The 14118-nt window shown below is 48.4% G+C and overlaps 1 protein-coding gene across 1 annotated transcript in view; it reads right to left on the bottom strand.

Moving 5' to 3' along the window:
- PNPLA1 (patatin like domain 1, omega-hydroxyceramide transacylase) overlaps positions 1-12285 on the bottom strand; it is a gene marked incomplete at both ends in the record, with an annotated part of 42543 nt that extends 30258 nt beyond the window's left edge. The window contains one exon of the mRNA XM_082637122.1: positions 12081-12285. Within this exon, the coding sequence (XP_082493248.1) occupies positions 12081-12285 (205 nt within the window). The remainder of the gene's footprint in view (positions 1-12080) is intronic.
- Between the last annotated feature and the right edge of the window lie 1833 nt (positions 12286-14118).

The following is a 14118-nucleotide window of genomic DNA, read 5'->3' as shown; positions in this document are numbered from 1 at the left end:
GGATGTTCTTCAGTTAAGTTTGAAATCTGCTGCATTACCTATGCTTTTCTATTTCAAGATCATTTTCTTTTCACTTGTTGATCCATTTATTCAACATTCACTCATCAAAGGTATTTTGTGATGAATATTTGCTAGGCACTTTGCCAGGCACATCCATGACTTCTTTTGTCCCTCACTGTAACGTCCAAGGGATGTGTCCCCACTCCCAAGTTACAGATGGGAAAACTGAGGGGGAGGCAGGTCACCGGTGGGCGGAGGACCCACAGTGATTAGTGGCAGAGCTGAAACACCAGCCCAGTCCTCCTTGTTCCTGGGATATGAGTTCTCCATCAACCCTGGGGTGTCTTGTCCCTCAATTGAGTGAAAAAGACAGGCACATGGGTGACTGAGGAAAGATGTCACCAAAGTCAAGTTTCTCATAGAGGCAGTGTTGTCCTCCCAGCATCCGCCCCTGAGGCCCCAGTGGGTCCACTACCCAGAACACACCTGAGCCACCTGCCAATGACAATAACTTCAGCCACACTTGGCTCCGGGGCCTCAGGAGGGGTGGCACGAGCTGCCCAAGGCAGCACTGGACCAGGCATGGGCGGCAGACCAAAACACCTGTAGTGTCCCCTGCCTCCACGGGAGGAGTTGTGCCGGGTCCTGCTGTGCCTACATTTGTGGGGTGGGCACCCCCACTAGTCGTCTGGCCTGTTTAGGTGCTTTGCAAGGTCTTTTTGGAACTCACTTCCTGCCCGGAAAGACAGCTTGTCTTCCTTCTGAAAATGCAAGCACATCTGTGTGCAGGGCTGTTGCACCTGCTTATGTCACAGCCTGGAACGCTCTCCTCTCAGAGTGCGCGGCTCTCCCACCCTTCCTTCCGCCTGAGTGGGCCTCGCCACCCAGCCCACCTGAAACTTTACCCTTTGATCATTCATCACCCCTTCGCCTGCTTTATTTTCTTCTTTGAGCGTGCATGCTGATATTTTTCTGTATGTTTAGTTATTTACGGCTTGATTTCACAAAGAGAGTGTCAGCTTCATGAGGGCAGACTGTTTTGTTCACTGCTAGATCCCTAGGACCTAGAATGAGTGACTGGACAAATGGTCTATTTTATCATTGTAAATTCAGCCAGAATCCGGTCCTCAACTTCTCTGTCTTCACACTAAGTAGATTAGACTCAAACAGGGGCTTTCAAACTTGAAAAAAAAAAAATCACTGGAGATCAGGAGAGGCACAGAAAAAAAAAATCATTGGAACACTTTCTTTAAGAGAAATTTTATAAAGAGTGGACAATAGCAGGGTTGTACTTGTTGAAGCTGGGGTAAGGGCCCAGGGCTTCAATGTGTGTCCTTTCCCTGCTCCCCTATTCCAGCCTTCCTAAGCCCACCTTGGCCCCCATGGAACCCTGGGGTTCCTCAGAACACAGTTTGGAAACCACTGGCCTAAGTGAGGTCCACTTCCAACCAGTCACTTCTTCTTCCAAAGTCTAAATGCAGTCATCCATAAAGTGGAGGAGTTGGACTCGCTGACCTTCCTTCTATGACATTCTAGTGTTATACGTCATATGAGGTAAACCCCAAAGTAAAAACTGCAAAGACACATTCAGTGTCACACTTGTCATTGGCCAGCAATTGTCAGGAGTCTATCAGGCATTTCTTGTTGGATCAGCAGTTTGTGGGAGCCACTGAACCCGTAAGATGTCAGATTGCTCAACCAATCTAGTTGATGGGATGAGACACAGCGTCTGAAACAATTAAGACAGGATACTGTCAAGTGCTAAAGTAGGTGGACAGATTCTGTAGGTAAACTCGAGATCATGGAAAGAGATCCAGTGGGGTAAATTGGGAGGATATGTCGGGAAGAGGTGTTATCTCTGGAGAGAAAAACAGAAGGTCATTCTAGGTAGGGGACACAGCGGGTGCCGTGAGGCACTGCCCAGGACCCCTAGCAAGACTGGAGCACTCACATGCCAGCCGCCAGGAAGGCAGTCTGCTGATGGTTCAGAGCTGAGCCCCTTCCCAGCCAACACACTGGACTTGACCTGGTGGTTATGGAGTCAAGGTCTGGGTCCCAGGCAGGGACAGAGTTTTTCCATCATCATCATATATCCAATTATAGCTATTGTGACAACGACTGCTAACTGTCCCCAGTATCTATTCTCCCCTTCTTCCTTAGCAGTTGAACCTCCAATTTTTAGCTGGACACATGGCCTCCCACAATAAAGTCTACATTTCCCAGCCTCCCTTGCAGTCAGGTGTGCTCATGTAACTAAGTTCTGATCCATAGGATGTGAGGTGACATGATGTGTGTCACCTTCAAGGTCTGCCCTTAGAGGGAAGAAGTGTGCCCCCCTTTTCCTTCCCCAACTGGCTGGAATGCAGACATGGTAGGGAGCGCTCTTGGGCTATGAGCCACATGATGGAAGGAACCTGGGTCCTAATTCTGTGGACCCACCACACCAGGCTTGGAGGGCTGCAGTGCAAAGGCCACATGAGCGAGCAACACTCTCGGGTCTTGTTGAGTCACTGCTATCCCAACCAGTGCAACTGCAGTATCAATCCGAGTTTGCAGAACTTGTTCCCAGGGACCACTGCCGACCCCACTGCTGATCCCAGAGCCAGCAGTCAGGAGGGCTCAGCAGGCATTATTCCCTCCCACTGCTCAGTAGCTGAGCTGAGGCTCAGGGTGGCCTGTCCAAGGCCACTCACTGCTGAATGGATTCCTGGGGCAAGAGGAAAGGGAAGGTGGACAGAGTTTGGACGTTGGGGTCAGACCAACTTTGGTTTGAAGACCACCTCCCTGCTTACTAAACCCTACTCTGAAAGACCATGTGAAAATAATGTGTGTGGCAAGCTAGGCTCACAATCTGACTGTAGACACTTTTGCTCTCAGAATCCAGAGAGCCTGCTTCCTAGACAAGTGCTCTTTCCCAGGGGGATTCTGGTCTCTGAGTCAAGGGCCCTCCGAGAGCGAGCTGTGGGAGCACCAAGGACTTAGTGCCTGACGGGAATGACAAGAGACTCTCAGAGGAGGTGACATCTGCGGTGGGCCTTGGAGGATGGGGAGATGCAGCACAGGGAGAGAAGAAAGGGGATGGCATCTCAGGGAGAGGGAACAGCGTGAGCAAAGGCACAGAGGTATGACACACCCTGAGACTATCCTGGACATGAAGAGCTCTCATCCCAGCCCTCATCATCAGGCCCACCCCTTTAATACTTTATTTAGCAGTTTGGGTGTTTGGTGGGTTGGCTTTTTTGAGCAGGCAGTGTAAGAGGTATTGGAAAACAATTAATTTTAGAGGCCAAAACAAAGTCACCTGATGAGCACAGTTAAAAGTCAGCTCAGTCCCCTGTCCTACCCGCACCCAGCAGGGGAACAGCCACTGAGGCTGGTACTTCCCAGCACCATTCTGTGCCGTGAGACCAACCAGCCTCACCCCCCTCGGCTTCTCCTCGGGCTCACAGTCCTTATCTGCAGAGATACATGTTGCGAAATGTTCCCGCAAGAAAACAAAGCCTAAAGAGGTTACATGCAACTTCTATGCAGATTTAAAATTATTTCAAAATAATATAAAAAAACAAAACAAAGCAGGGTTGGGAGTATACAGATGAAACCCAGTTGGTAAGTGTTGGTAAGAATTGAAGTTAGATGATGGGTTCTTGAGGATTCATTCTATTATTCTCTCCAAGATGTTTGAAATTTTTCCATTTTCAAAAGTTATTTAAGGACTTCCCTGGTGGTCCAGTAGTTAGGACTCTGCGCTTCCACTGCAGGGGGTGTGGATTCAATCCCTGGTTGGGGAACTAATATCTCACAGGCCGCGTGGTGTGGCCAAAAAAAAAAAAAAAGTTATTTAAAAGTTTTAAAAATGTACATGAATGTTCATAATAACATTATTTATAATAGCCCAAAGTAAAAACAACCCAAATGTACACTCCCTGATGAATGGATTTTAAAAATGTATTATATCCACACAAGGGAATATTATTTGACAATAAAAAAGGAGTGAAGTACTGACCCATGCTACAACGGATGAGTTTAGAAAATATTATGCTCGGTGAAAGAAGCCAGACACAAAAGGACAAATATTGTATGATTCCATGTATATTAAATGTCCAGAATAGGCAAATCTATAGAGACAGAAAGTAGATTAATGGCTTTCAGGCACTTGAATGGCGGTATTGAAAGTTAACAGCTAAGGGGTATGGGGTTTCTTCGGGAGGATAATTAAAATGTTGTATAACTGATTGTGATGTTGGATGCACAACTTTGTGAATATACTAAAAGCCATAGAAAAAGAAAAATAGAGTGTAGAAGCTCTGAGCCATGGGTCTCCACAGGCTTCTTAGAAAAGCAGACTGGATGTGGGCTTGGGCTAAGGGCAAGGAATGGACCAGCCCCTGAACCAAGGTCCATCTTCCTCATTTGTGACCCAGCCAGAGGAATTCACAGAATCTAGTCCAGTCTAAAGCCACTGTAGGAAAACTGTTTCTCTCTATCCTGGAAAAATACATATCCCACTAATAATCAGATATGGAATTTTCATTAGTCCAGGACTATGGTGGGCATTTTACAGGTTTCCATAAGCAATGCCTGACCAGTTTCCACCGCCTGGTCATACAGTCCTGGCATCTCAGGAAGGTAGTACATCTTAGTTTTGCAAAGTGCACTGGGGCTTAACTGTGGCTGCACACCAGGTTCACCTGGGAGTTGAATAAACACTGGTGCCAGGTTCCATCCCCAGAGATCCTGATTTAATTAGTTTGGGGGAGAAGCTTGGGCAGTGGATGTTTTAAAAGCTCCCAGGTGATTCAAACGTGCAAGATTGAGAACCATTGACTAAGTGAAGAATTCTTTAATGACTAGAAGAAAATATCAAAATTGTAGCATGGAGTATGGTAAAGTTTCTATCATGAAACTTCTCTTTTAGATTTATGTTCACCCTGGGTCTCAATACAAAAAATACTTCTCACTGTAGGTTCCAGTCTGGGAGGCTGGAGACCTCCTGTCAGTCACCGAGCTAAATGAAGGGGACTCACCAGTAGCAATCAGGTGCTTCCCAGCCTCTCCGTGGGCCTCTCGGAGGGCAGGTAATCCCCTGCTTCCAAAATAGCCCTTTCCCACCTTGGACAACCCTTGCCGAGTCAAAAGCTGCCTTTCTGAAACTTTCGCATCAACCCCTGACACCAGGGGACCTGCACTCTTCACCACTCCCTAGAGGCATCACATTTCCCCACCACGTGACTTTGTCCTGTCATTATGCAGCGTCCTGGCTAGAAGCTGAGGCTCCTGTCCAAACTGTCTCTACCCGTCAAATTGCTACCCACCTTTCAAGCACTAGCTCAAATGTCACTTCCATGAGGCCTTCCACGATGGGAGCTGTCTGCTCCCTTCGCCTGCACTCCTCTGCCTTTTACTTTTCTAACATTCAGTTGGAACTCTTTGTATTGTAACGACTTGGTTACTACCTTGGGGTTTGAGTAGACTGTAAGCTCCTTGGGGGCATGGGTGGAGTTTCATCTCGTATTATATCTCTGTATCCTCTGCAGGACCCAGTATATGCTCAGAAAACACTCATTGAATGAATGAATGAATGAATAATTGGCTTGCCGTGCAGTTTTTATAGGGGGGGGAAGGTGCCAAGTAGTAGCTTAAGTGGGGATGGGGTTTTAAGTCCACCGAATGCCCATTCTCTGGTAAGACAGAATTATCTTTCAAAGTTATGCAAATGCAGTTTTGAGGCAAGTTCCTAGCCCCAAATTGGAAATCATGAATCTCCGCACTGGTTGTCAAGGAGACCATCTCTCCTCAGCTGAATAAATGAGTGAACAAACATTCATTCTCTAATTCATCTTTAATGAAAACCAGGCACTGGGTTAAGTGTTTTATAAACATTTTCACATGCCCCCAAATTGGCCCTATCACAGAACTAGGCACACATGGCCAGAAGATGGACCCACTGCTGCCTAAGCTTCCACAGAACAAAACACAATCTCAGGACAGAAAAGCCCAGACTGGGAACAAAAGGAGGGGGCATGGGGCTTCCCTGGTGGCGCAGTGGTTGAGAGTCCTCCTGCCGATGCAGGGGACGCGGGTTCGTGCCCCGGTCCAGGAAGATCCTACATGCCACGGAGCGGCTGGGCCTGTGAGTCATGGCCGCTGAGCCTGCGCGTCCGGAGCCTGTGCTCCGCAGCGGGAGAGGCCACAACGGTGAGAGCCCCACGTACCGCAAAAAAGGAAAAAAAAAAAAAAAAAAAAGGAGGGGGCATAGCCTGGAGGAGGGAGGCCTGGGGGCCACATGTTGAAGATTTTTTTTTAATTTATTAATTTAATTTATTTATTTTTGTCTGCGTTGGGTCTTCGTTGCTACACTCGGGCTTTCTCTAGTTGCGGCGAGCAGGGGCTACTCTTCGTTGTGGTGCGCAGGCTTCTCATTGCAGTGGCTTCTCTTGTTGTGGAGCATGGGCTCTAGGCATGCAGGCTTCAGTAGCTGTGGCACGAGGGCTCAGTAGCTGTGGCGCACAGGCTTATTTGCTCCGCAGCATGTGGGATCTTCCCGGACGAGGGCTCGAACCCATATCCCGGGCACTGGCAGGTGGATTCTTAACCATGGCACCACCAGGGAAGCCCAAGAGTTTCTTTTTTAAAGAGACAAACCTCTAGCTATATGCAGATAGTATGATTGTTTACACATAAAGTATGAGATAATCTACCAAGAAACTTTTAGAACTATTAAGAATGTTCATGAGGTTGCTCAAAACAGTATCATTTAGCATAAACCATCAACATCCCTTTATATCAGCAATAGTCAATTAGATTAGAAAATGCCATAGAAAAAAAGATCCCGGGACATCCCTGGTGGCGCAATGGTTAAGAAACCTCCTGCCAATGCAGGGGACAAGGGTTCGGTCCCTGGTCTGGGAAGATCCCACATGCCGTGGAGCAACTAAGGCCGTGCGCCACAACTACCGAGCCCACGTGCCACAACTACTGAAGCCTGCATGCCTAGAGCCCATGCTCCACAACAAGAGGAGCCACCGCAATGAAGAGAAGCCCCCGCTCGCCGCTACTAGAGAAAGCGCACACGCAGCAACGAAGACCCAACATAGCCAAAAAAAAAAAAAAAAAGAAGAAATCCCATTCCCCATAGCAACAAAAACTAATAAATCTAAGAAAAGACACACAAAATCTTTATTGAAGGGCAAAAAGGGAAAAAAAAAGGCCAGAAGAAATAGAGAGATAGATAGACTATATTATAAATGGGAAGATATAATTTTAATCAAAATTCGAATAGAGCTTTTCACATGGGGGAAAAAGAGGGTTAAGAATAATAGTCAATATTTGAAGAAGAAACTAAAAAAGGAGGAGATGACTGCCATATATGATGTACTCCTTATTATAAGCCTATAGTGATCAAAACAGTGTGATTTGGTGCAGAAATAGACAAATTCACCAAAAGAAGAGAAGAGAGACTCCAGAGACAGACTCTTGGGATTCTAGGAACTTGAATAAGCCAGAGGCAACATTTCAAACAAGTGTGGAAAGGGCTGCCTATAAATAGTGTGGGGTAATTCGTTATCACAATTAAAAACTTCTATTTCTACCTCAAACTAGCCACAAAATAAATTTCAGATGGGTGAACTTAAATATGAAAGAGCAAAACTTTAAAACTTTTGAAAGAAAATATAGAAGAAGTCATTGTAACAAAGAAAGATTTAAAAAAACAAAAATTGTAAGTGGAAAAGATTTATTGATACATCTGGCTGCATCAAAATTGAAATTTTTTGAATAACAACAGACATGGTCAAATAAAAAGGCAAGTCATGGAATGGGATAAGATAGCTGCAATGTCCATAACTGACAAATGACTCATGTACAGACTATATAAAGAACATCTACAAGTTGAAGAGAAAAGGATAATGGTAAAAAAAACAGGAAAAGGTCATGAGCAGGTAAGTTACAGAAGAGGAAACACAAGTGGTCGGTAAATATATAGAGATGCTTAACATCCCTAGTTATCAGGAGGTACAGATTAAATAACAAAATAAAATGAGATATAATTTTTTTTTTAATTTTTTGCCTTATAACAAATTTAATCAGTTATACATATACATATGTTTCCATATCCCCTCCCTTTTGTGTCTCCCTCCCACCTTCCCTATCCCACCCCTCCAGGCGGTCACAAAGCACCGAGCTGATCTCCCTGTGCTATGCGGCTGCTTCCCACTAGCTATCTACCTTACGTTTGGTAGTGTATATATGTCCATGCCGCTCTTTCACTTTGTCACAGCTTACCCTTCCCCCTCCCCATATCCTCAAGTCCATTCTCTAGTAGGTCTGTGTCTTTATTCCTGTCTTACCCCTATGTTCTTCATGACATTTTTTTTTCTTAAATTCCATATATATGTGTTAGCATACAGTAGAAATGAGATATAATTTCACATTGATCAGATTGACTTAAAACTCTGCGGTCTTGGGAATTCCCCAGTGGCCTAGTGGTTAGGATTCTGGGCTTTCACTGCCATGGTCTGGGCTCAATCCCTTGTTGGGGTACTGAGATCCCGTAAGCTGCGCAGCACGGCCAAGAAAACAAAAACAAAAAAACTCTGCAGTCTGATAGTACCAAGGGTTGATGACATTGTGGGGAAGTTAGAACTCATATATGCTGCTAGTGGTTAAATTGGTACAACCACTTTGGAGAGTAATTTAGCCAAGTCTGGTTAATTTCATGTGACATGTACCCTAGGGAAACATTCCATGTGGGCCTGGGAGACACAAACAAGGATGCTCATTGCAGTGTTGTTTATAACAACAAAAACTTGGCCATGTCCATCAACAGAATGACTAAATGAACCGTGATACAGTCTTAATGGAATAAACACTGAAAGAGGTAAAAGAGGTAAAGAGGATTGAAGAAAGTCAGGAGACCAAGTCCTGGTTCTTGTTCTGCTTCTAACTGATGACAGGATGTTATACAAGTCACGTGTCCCTCTTCATTGAATGCTCTCCCCAGATATTCTTGTGGCTCACCGCCTCCCCTCCTTCAGGTCTGTGTGCAAATTCCTTCTGCTCAGAGAAGCTTCCCTGACCCTGGTATCCATACCACTAGCATTCACGCCCCCTGACACTGCTTGGTCAAGAAGCAGAGTGGCTTAAAGGCTGGGCTAGGTTCAAACACCAGCTTTACCAAGTACTGTTTGTATCACCTTAGGCAAGTTATTTAAGCTTTCTGTGACTCAGTTTCCTCCTCTGTAAATGGAGATAATAATAGTTTTCACCTCAGAGGATTGTTGTGAGGACTGAATGAATTAATACACCAAAGAGTTAGAACAGTGCCTGATACAGAGAAAGTGCTGGTTAGTAGTAAATTGCATGGCAGTTAAAAGGAATGAAGTACACTGGAGTGCCGTGGATCAATCTCATAAACATGCTGCTGAGTGAAAAGAGCAAGTCCCACACACGTCACCCTTCCCTCCCAATTGCATGCATGCGGCCCAGCACACGGACCAGCCCTTGTTTACACGGCCATCAGGTGTCCTTCTCATGGGTCTGAGTTCCTCTCCCCTGCTGTCCACATCGGTCACAGACTGGCCAAGTCAGTTTTGAGCAGTATTTATTGAATCGATTGACTTGAATTAATTCTGAAAGTCCTCGGATGCCTGAGGATTAAGACGATGGTGTGTTTTAAGAAGTTGAACTAAAGACATGAGGAGGGTGGCAGCGATGGAGGAGGGTGGCAGCAATGGAGCAGGTAAGCAACACAGGTACCCGGAAAGAGAGACTCCCAGAGGCCGGGTGTCTCCAAGGGTAGGATTCTGTGACTCCAGGACGAGGGAGTGGGGTCCATGGTGTGACTGAAACATTAACTGCTACATTCACAGATGTCTTGGCAAAAAAAAAAAAAAAAAAAAAGATCTAGAAGGATCCAAGCAGAGCCCTTCCACTGGCTACAAGAGGGAAAGTGGGATTGGGGACAAGGGGGAGGTGAGTAGAGGCTTTTTAAAAAATACTCTAGATACTTTTGCATTGTTTGAGAATTCTGTAGAGTAAGAAAGAATTTGTTACTTGTAAATTATTAGAAAAAAAAATACCTTGCACAAAAGAGGTACTCAGGGAATGGGCATTACAATTATTCTTTAAAACAGAGACAAAGGGCTTCCCTGGTGGCGCAGTGGTTGAGAGTCTGCCTGCCGATGCAGGGGACACGGGTTTGTGCCCCGGTCCGGGAAGATCCCACATGCCGTGGAGTGGCTGGGCCCGTGAGCCATGGCCGCTGAGCCTGCGCGTCCGGAGCCTGTACTCCGCAACGAGAGAGGCCCCAACAGTGAGAGGCCCGCGTACCGCAAAACAAACAAACAAACAAATAAAAAAAAACAGAGACAAAGACTTCCCACCCAGCTCAGACCCCCAGGCAGGAAGGGGCCCTGCTCGCACCCTTCCTCACACACTGCAGCTGGCCCTTCAGCAAGTCTCATTGGCTCTACCTTCAAAGTGTTTCCTAAATCCAACCGCTTCTCACCACCCTCACTGCCCAGGCACCTACCCTGCCCATCCCTCATCTCAACGCACAACCTTCCCCTACTGCTCTCCTTGTTTCTCCCTTGTCCCCTCCATCTCACTCCCCACAGTGGGCTGGGGTTCCTTAAAAACCCAAACCAGGCAGCTGACATGCACCAAGTGCTTGCCATGTGCCAGGCACTGTGATAAGCAGTTCACTCACTTGCTCCATTAACCCTTTAACAACCCCGGGAACGAGATGCTAGTAGAATCTCAGCTGGAGAGATGCAGAAGCTGAGGCACAGAGCATCCAGTAATTTGCGCCAGGTCCACATCATGAAGTGCCAGCACTGGGATCCAATCCCTGTGGATCGCGTGCTCTTAGCTGCCTCCCCACTTTGCCTCCCTCCCAGCAGCCTGTGCTCCCCACTTTCCCAGAGTGAAATCAGAGCTCATACTCCGGCTACGAGACCCCACGTGACCTAGCCCCTGCCTGCCCCTCCAGCCTTATCCACCACCTCCCTCCTCGTCAACCACCGCTCCCCAACCCTACAGGCTCTCCAGCTGGTCCTCCACCTAGAACAGTCTTTCCTTACTGATCTTCTAATGGCTTGTTCTCCCGTTTCACTCAGGTCTCTGCTTGAATGTCATCTCCTCCCAAATGGCCTCCCTGACACCCTTTCTAAAATAGTCCTCACTTTATTCTCTGACCCTTTTCTGCTGTAATTTTATTCATAGATCTTATCACTTCCTGATATGACGTTATGAGACTACTTTTTGGATGGTTATTATGTGTCTCCTCTCTCTAGAATTTCTGTTCCATGAGGGCAGGGACTTTGTCCCCAGTGCCTGGAACAGAGGCTGGCACAGAATGGTAGTGCAGCCAATGAATAAATGCTCACCCCCTCCCGAAGCCAAGGCAGCCCAGGGCTGCTCTGGGACCAGGTCTGGGCCTGCTGTGTGGGGCTGCTCGGAATGTGCCCACTCCCCTTACACGGGAGGGTGCTTCTGCCTCTGGATGTGTGGTCCCATCCTTCCCTCTGGGCCCCCTGGACTAGTGGGGCAGGAGGCAAAGTGAGATCTCCCATATTCCTTCCCAGTTTCCCTCCTCCGCTGGCCCCTCTGGCCATCCCTCCAGCCCCAGGGCTTGCACCTCCAGCCGCCTGGAAGCTGGTCTAATGAATCCATCCCCACCAAGATGATGAACATGCCAGTTTGTCCTTTGCAAGGATATTTGCATTTTAAACGAGGCCATGCAGGAGCAGCTCTTCACCCCAATGTATGACTGTGTCACGGTGTAACTTCCAAGCCCAGGACATTTGAGAGAGATACTGCTTTTCCCTCTCCCAGACCTTGGGGGAAAGGGCATGGCAGGTAAGGGTGTTGAGGGAGAGGGAGAAAGGGTTCCAAGCTCACCCAGTGGGTCAGAGACTGGGACCCAGCAGACCCCAACCTCAAATGCTGTCCCACTCGACCCACCTTTCCTGCCACCCAGAAGGCCTGGCTTTGTTCCCCAAAGCACCCCCAAGCCATCCTCAGGCTCTGCTTTGTGGAATCCCTCCAGAGGCTCCCCAGGGAACCTAGAACAAAGGCCTTACCCATTTCAATCTCACAGATGACCAAGGCTGCAATCACCGCACCTGCCGACGTCCCAGCAAAGCGATGGGCCGTTTCCAGCATCCGGGGAGCCAGGTCCCGAAAGGCATCCACCACCCCGGCCTGGTAGAAGGAGAGGAATCCACTGCCCGAGAAGGAGATGGAATGAGGGGTATCTGGGTCCCCCTTGAACACCTGTTCTTCCATCTCCCCAGCCTGGGGCCTCCCGGGGTGGGGAGGAACCCCTCAGTGCTGGCCTGCCCAAGCTCAGGCCGCCCTCCTGTCGGAACTCGCTGCCAAGCCTCCCTGCCAGCCCGGAGCCTGGAATGTGGCCGTCTCTCCCCAGGCGGCTGGGACACCCATGGGTGGCTCAGGCAGCAGCTGCCTGGGCCTGTTGAGCTCCGTCAGTAGGCAGCCCCAAAGCCTGGTAAAGGGCCCAGGCCCAGGACGAGGTGCAGGAAGCGCTGATGCGTGAGCAGCGCCCTGGCCCTGCATGCGTGCTGCTCAGCCTTCAGCCCTGAAGGGTTCACTCATCTGGTTGCAAAACCTCCAACGATGGTTATGGGATGGCACCTCCCGCCCCAACACACTGCAGTAAAGGAACTGACCTCCCGCCAGGAGGACGGTATCCCCTTCCCGCAGCGGCAGGGATGCCAAGTTGGCTCTGGTTTTAGAGGGAAACACGGCTCACAGCACCCATGCCTCCACAGCGATGCCCTTCCCTGGGATTCTTCTCCAGGCTTTGTGTGATGTGTTACACAATTATTTTTATTTGTTCTTCTTACATAAGTGCCCCTTTGCTTATTCACTTTTTTATTCACATGTTAGGACTGGCCACCAGCAAAGTTGTAAAGGAAAAGAGTTTTGGTTTCAGGGACACCACCCACCACCGCCTCTCCATCTCCCACCTTCTTTTCTCCTTGGCCCTTCACTGACACACTAACTCTAACACTAACACACTAACACAGTCAGTGCCCTCTCTCCAAGCCCTGAATCTTTATGCTGTACCCTAAATGTCCCAGAAGAAATCAATCTGGAATCTCGATCATTCTGTTTGGGCTTCATACTGTGCACTGTCCTCACTTTGAAATGAGAAGTCTGAGATGCCAGTATTTAAACCCAAGGATGAACAGCTTGGGACGCCAGGTATGGGGGCATCTGGATCAGGGCAGAGAGATGATTTGGAGCCCAAAGGGAGGTGGCGGGGGGACCAGGGTTAGCTCCAGGGAGCACTGGTCATGCCCCTCTAGAGCTGTGCAACGTGGCCCTGGCAAGGAGGGCCTTCCTTACAACCGGCAGATTTCACTGCCTGAGGAGGTCACAAAGCAGCGAAGTGGCAAGATCACGTCTCTCCCTTCAGCATCCCCCCAGGCCACCTAGAGGCAGGATCAGAATTGGAATCGACAAAGTCCCCTGCCCAATCCCCAGTCCAGCTCCATACTCTGTTAGGATGTGATAGCCATGCGGAACCCGCCCTGGGGAGGTCCCACCAACTCTGTCCGCCTTACTGATCCGTATTGGAATTTCACATTGGGGGCAGCGCCCAGTGATCGGTCAGGAGGGGGTTTTCTATCTCAGGTAGGTAGTTCCAAGTATATTACCTCTGTTTGAGAAGGGAACTCCTAACTAAATGTGTCTGCAACAGAGAAAACGCGCGCTGGCCCGTGTCTCTGTGCTTGCGTGTACGTGTGCGCAGGCGCACACGGGGCAGGCTCACGTATGTTCACAAAGATCTGAGGCAACCGACTGGCTGGGGTGAAGGGTGGGGTGGGGCTCGGTGGAGTCCAATCAGCTTTTGCAACATGGAGACCCTGCCTCCTTCCTGGGAAATCCGGTTGGCCTGTCCAGCTCTGCGCTGGGGGTCCTGGGAGATGGGAGGGAGTGGAAGCCCCATCCCCGAACTCAGACGCCTACACTTGTTGGGAACAAGATAGACAAATGAGAAATAGCCAGAGACCCATACAAGGCAGTCTATAATTAAGTACCAAATTGTGCAGGGCTGAGATTCCTGCCAGAAAAGTTAAGAGATGAGGGTGAGTG

The sequence above is a fragment of the Mesoplodon mirus genome (assembly GCF_964341445.2).
Source record: "Mesoplodon mirus genome assembly, chromosome: 12".
Lineage (NCBI taxonomy): Eukaryota > Metazoa > Chordata > Mammalia > Artiodactyla > Ziphiidae > Mesoplodon > Mesoplodon mirus.
Note: the sequence above shows the minus strand (reverse complement) of the source record. Positions and strands in the feature narration are given on the sequence as shown.